This window comes from Mycetomoellerius zeteki, unplaced genomic scaffold, assembly GCF_001594055.1.
Source record: "Mycetomoellerius zeteki isolate Tzet28-1 unplaced genomic scaffold, Tzet1.0 scaffold485, whole genome shotgun sequence".
Taxonomy (NCBI): domain Eukaryota; kingdom Metazoa; phylum Arthropoda; class Insecta; order Hymenoptera; family Formicidae; genus Mycetomoellerius; species Mycetomoellerius zeteki.
This window is the reverse complement of record NW_017257484.1, coordinates 28,415-31,631: the sequence shown is the minus strand read 5'-3', so window position 1 is coordinate 31,631 and position 3,217 is coordinate 28,415. Positions and strand designations below refer to the sequence as shown.

Below are 3,217 nucleotides of genomic sequence, written 5' to 3'. Positions count from 1 at the left end.
TAAATATTTTGTTTATTTACTGAATAATTGATGTCTTCATCTCAATGTAACTTTACATAAATATTTTTTAATGCATATAGTACTTATATAAAAAAATTGAGATTTTTATCATTATTTTGTAATACAGTTTCATATATTTCTATTAAAGTACAAATTTAAAACATATTACTTTTTATGGAAATAACTTTTAATCCAGATAGTCAACTGTCTCTAATTTTTTTGTATTACTTTTAAATGCAATTTAGAATAATCTGTAATTTTTTCAAGTAATTCTTAACATATTGCATTTGCTTTATAACCTCCTTAAAGAAAGTTTACTAAAATCATTTTCTCCCTCTATATATTTTCTTTGTTTTTGTATTCTTTTCCAACATTGATAATGATCCGATAGGGATCGAAACGTTTGTATTGTTTATTGCCAGCAGTTGTTAAAGTTTATTCTGTTATGTTTATGTTTGTTTTATTAATTTAGACTATGTTGATTGACCTATGGCTCGTAATCCTATTTCTTTTTGATAATTTTAATTTATTGAGCCTTATTACCATTATATGTTTAATGAATTATTTTCTCAAATGCATAATTAATGAAAAATAAATATTTACAAAATATTTTAACAAAAAGTAACTGTAACGGTAATACATTATTTTTTCAAGATAACGTTTTCAACTGTGTTATATCCAGATTAGCCATGCACTTTAATTTTAATGTTGTACATGTTACAATCAATGATATAAGTAGCCGTACATATTATTACATATATGTATGCTAAGTAAAAATAGTTTATAAACTAAAGTTCTTCAGTTATAACTGAAGAAGACTCTATGAGTTGAAACGTTTTAATATTTTTGTATGCAATTTTATTGAAGCAGAATCTCAAATATATATTAATTCATTAATATAACATCTTATTTTGCCCGTTTATTGGTCATTACTTTTGATATTTTTTCTGTGTCAAACAATCGAACGGTTTACATAATTATTATTATAAAAAATTGCTCAAAAAAATTTTTTTTAATTTATTTTTTAAAAAGTTCTTTTTTATGTTGTTTTTTATAAAATACTTTTATAAAACCCATATGAGGCGTTTCCTAGATGTGTATTCACATTACAGTCTTAAAAACACTTCGTTTAATATTTATCATTATAAATTGAATGTTTTTTTAACTTTTTTAAAAAATAGCTTTTGGTAAAGCTTAAAGATGTTTTTAAAAAGATATACATGTTATCTAGGCTGACATAATTATGCGATTTCAGAACAAATGCAAAGGAGACTACGGGCCATACGAGATTCAAAAGAGGAGTAATACATCTTTATAATATGGTAGTATGCGCTACGGGATGTAATCCTTTAGCTTACAAAGGATATGGTTGCTACTGCGGATTCTTGGGATCCGGTTACGTCATCGATGGTATCGACCAGTACGTTATTTACATCTGTAGGAAAGCCAATCACATCATTTACAACCACGAGTTTTTCTTCACAAGAAATAAATTAAATGTAATGTTCCAGATGCTGCAAAATGCACGACTGGTGTTACGATGCTACAGAATGTCCTATGTTCTCGGAATACTTTATACCATATTATTGGAAATGTTATCGCGGTTATAAACCTGTTTGTGGTTTGTTTATTGATAATTATTCATTTAATCTTTTCCTTATGAGCCAATACAATTTCCTTCGCTTTAAAAAAAATAATTCCAACATAACATCTTTTCTATAAACCAAACTTGACTTATTTATTTATGCTATACGTAAATAAAGTGAAAATAAAGCTATAATGAAATAAAACGATTCGTAAAATCTTTTATTACAGCGGCTGAGCATGGCAGTTGGGGCGGATCAGGATCTTGTGCTCAACGTTTATGCGAATGCGATCGTTCGTTAGCTGAGTGTCTGAAAAGATATCCTTGCCCTACTACCAAAGCAGTTTGTACTTCGTCACCATGGAGACTTGTGCAGAATCTTTTCATGATTATATAAACGTATTTTACAATAAGAGTAATTCATAAAAAATATTGTTTTTTAAAAATAGCATTGATCACGTTTAGAAACAAAAAATTCGCTTTACTTTGTAAGATTTAACTTTCGAGAAATGACTCGCAATATCTTAAATTCATGACTTATACATATGTTAAAAAATTCTATTCTTACACAGCACACTTTCTTAGGCTAGAACGTTCTCTGGATGTCTTTAGAATGTCCTTTAGAAATATGTTGTATGAGTAAAGGCCGATAAAATTCGGATACCAAAGAAAGTACTGATTATTCTTACAAATTACACATCTTTAGAGATATGTAAGAGGTCACGCTACAATCAACAACGATTATAATCATATTGTAGTATTTATATTTATTTTTCTCGTTCTCTCTACCGTTACTTAAATCTGTTCTACCAAGGTAATATATTTAGAATGTATAGGAATAAAAGGATTATATATATTACACAACAGAGCAGAAAGATTATATATATTAACAATAGCAAAGTCGTACTATCTTTATGTATTATTTATTAACATTTGATATATAATTCAACAATTTTTTTCTCCTTTGTTTAATATCTACAACGTATTTACACCTTCGATTAAATGTACCGTCCTATTTTTGTATTTCTTGGAAATATCTCGCTCTATCTATAATTAGATACAGTCCACTTTTTTAAAAGACATTTAAAAAAATCGAAATTCATTATTGTTGGTTTTCCGCGATGTCGATTAGTTCTCTCATTGCGTTTACTTCGTGAACAGTTGTCATTGCATATTTTGACAATTGTGTGTATCGAGGAATTAATAGTATAATAGTAACAATTTAATATTAATTGTATGCACTTAAATATGCAAACATTTAAATATAGTAATATGTAAAAACATTGAAGGCCAAGTAGCGCTTGCGAAGCGCGCGTATGCGATGTCTAGTATAGAAAATAACAGCATGTGTCATTATTTGATAACATAGCATTGGAAAAAGGCATATCTCGGCATACCTCGGTTTGCAATTCCTTAGTTCTTTGTATGATGAGTTTTAAGGCAAATGTTCCGATTAGGGGACCCCCCCCAATGACCTCGACCTTGACATATATTGTCAAGGTCATAACTCTGAGTAACCTCCAACAGGTTTTAGCCGTCGCTCGTCCTTCGTTAAAAAGTTATTAACAAAAAAAAGTTTTACTATATATCGCAAAAATTCTGTACTTTAAAATAAACACACACACACACACA

The 3,217-nt window shown here is 28.5% G+C and overlaps 2 protein-coding genes across 2 annotated transcripts in view; one reads left to right on the top strand and one right to left on the bottom strand.

Moving 5' to 3' along the window:
- Positions 1 to 1,193: 1,193 nt before the first annotated feature.
- Positions 1,194 to 2,350, top strand: LOC108727386 (neutral phospholipase A2 3). The gene is made up of 3 exons (XM_018455503.1): positions 1,194 to 1,420; positions 1,512 to 1,621; positions 1,816 to 2,350. The coding sequence occupies exons 1-3, from the start codon at positions 1,320 to 1,322 to the stop codon at positions 1,980 to 1,982; spliced, it is 378 nt and encodes a 125-aa protein (XP_018311005.1). The 5' UTR covers positions 1,194 to 1,319; the 3' UTR covers positions 1,983 to 2,350.
- Positions 2,351 to 2,560: 210 nt separating this feature from the next.
- The window catches only part of LOC108727385 (uncharacterized), a 15,043-nt gene continuing 14,386 nt past the window's right edge, over positions 2,561 to 3,217 (bottom strand). Inside the window, 2 exon segments of the mRNA XM_018455502.1 lie at positions 2,561 to 2,632; positions 2,983 to 3,066. Coding sequence (XP_018311004.1) covers positions 2,561 to 2,632; positions 2,983 to 3,066 — 156 coding nt within the window.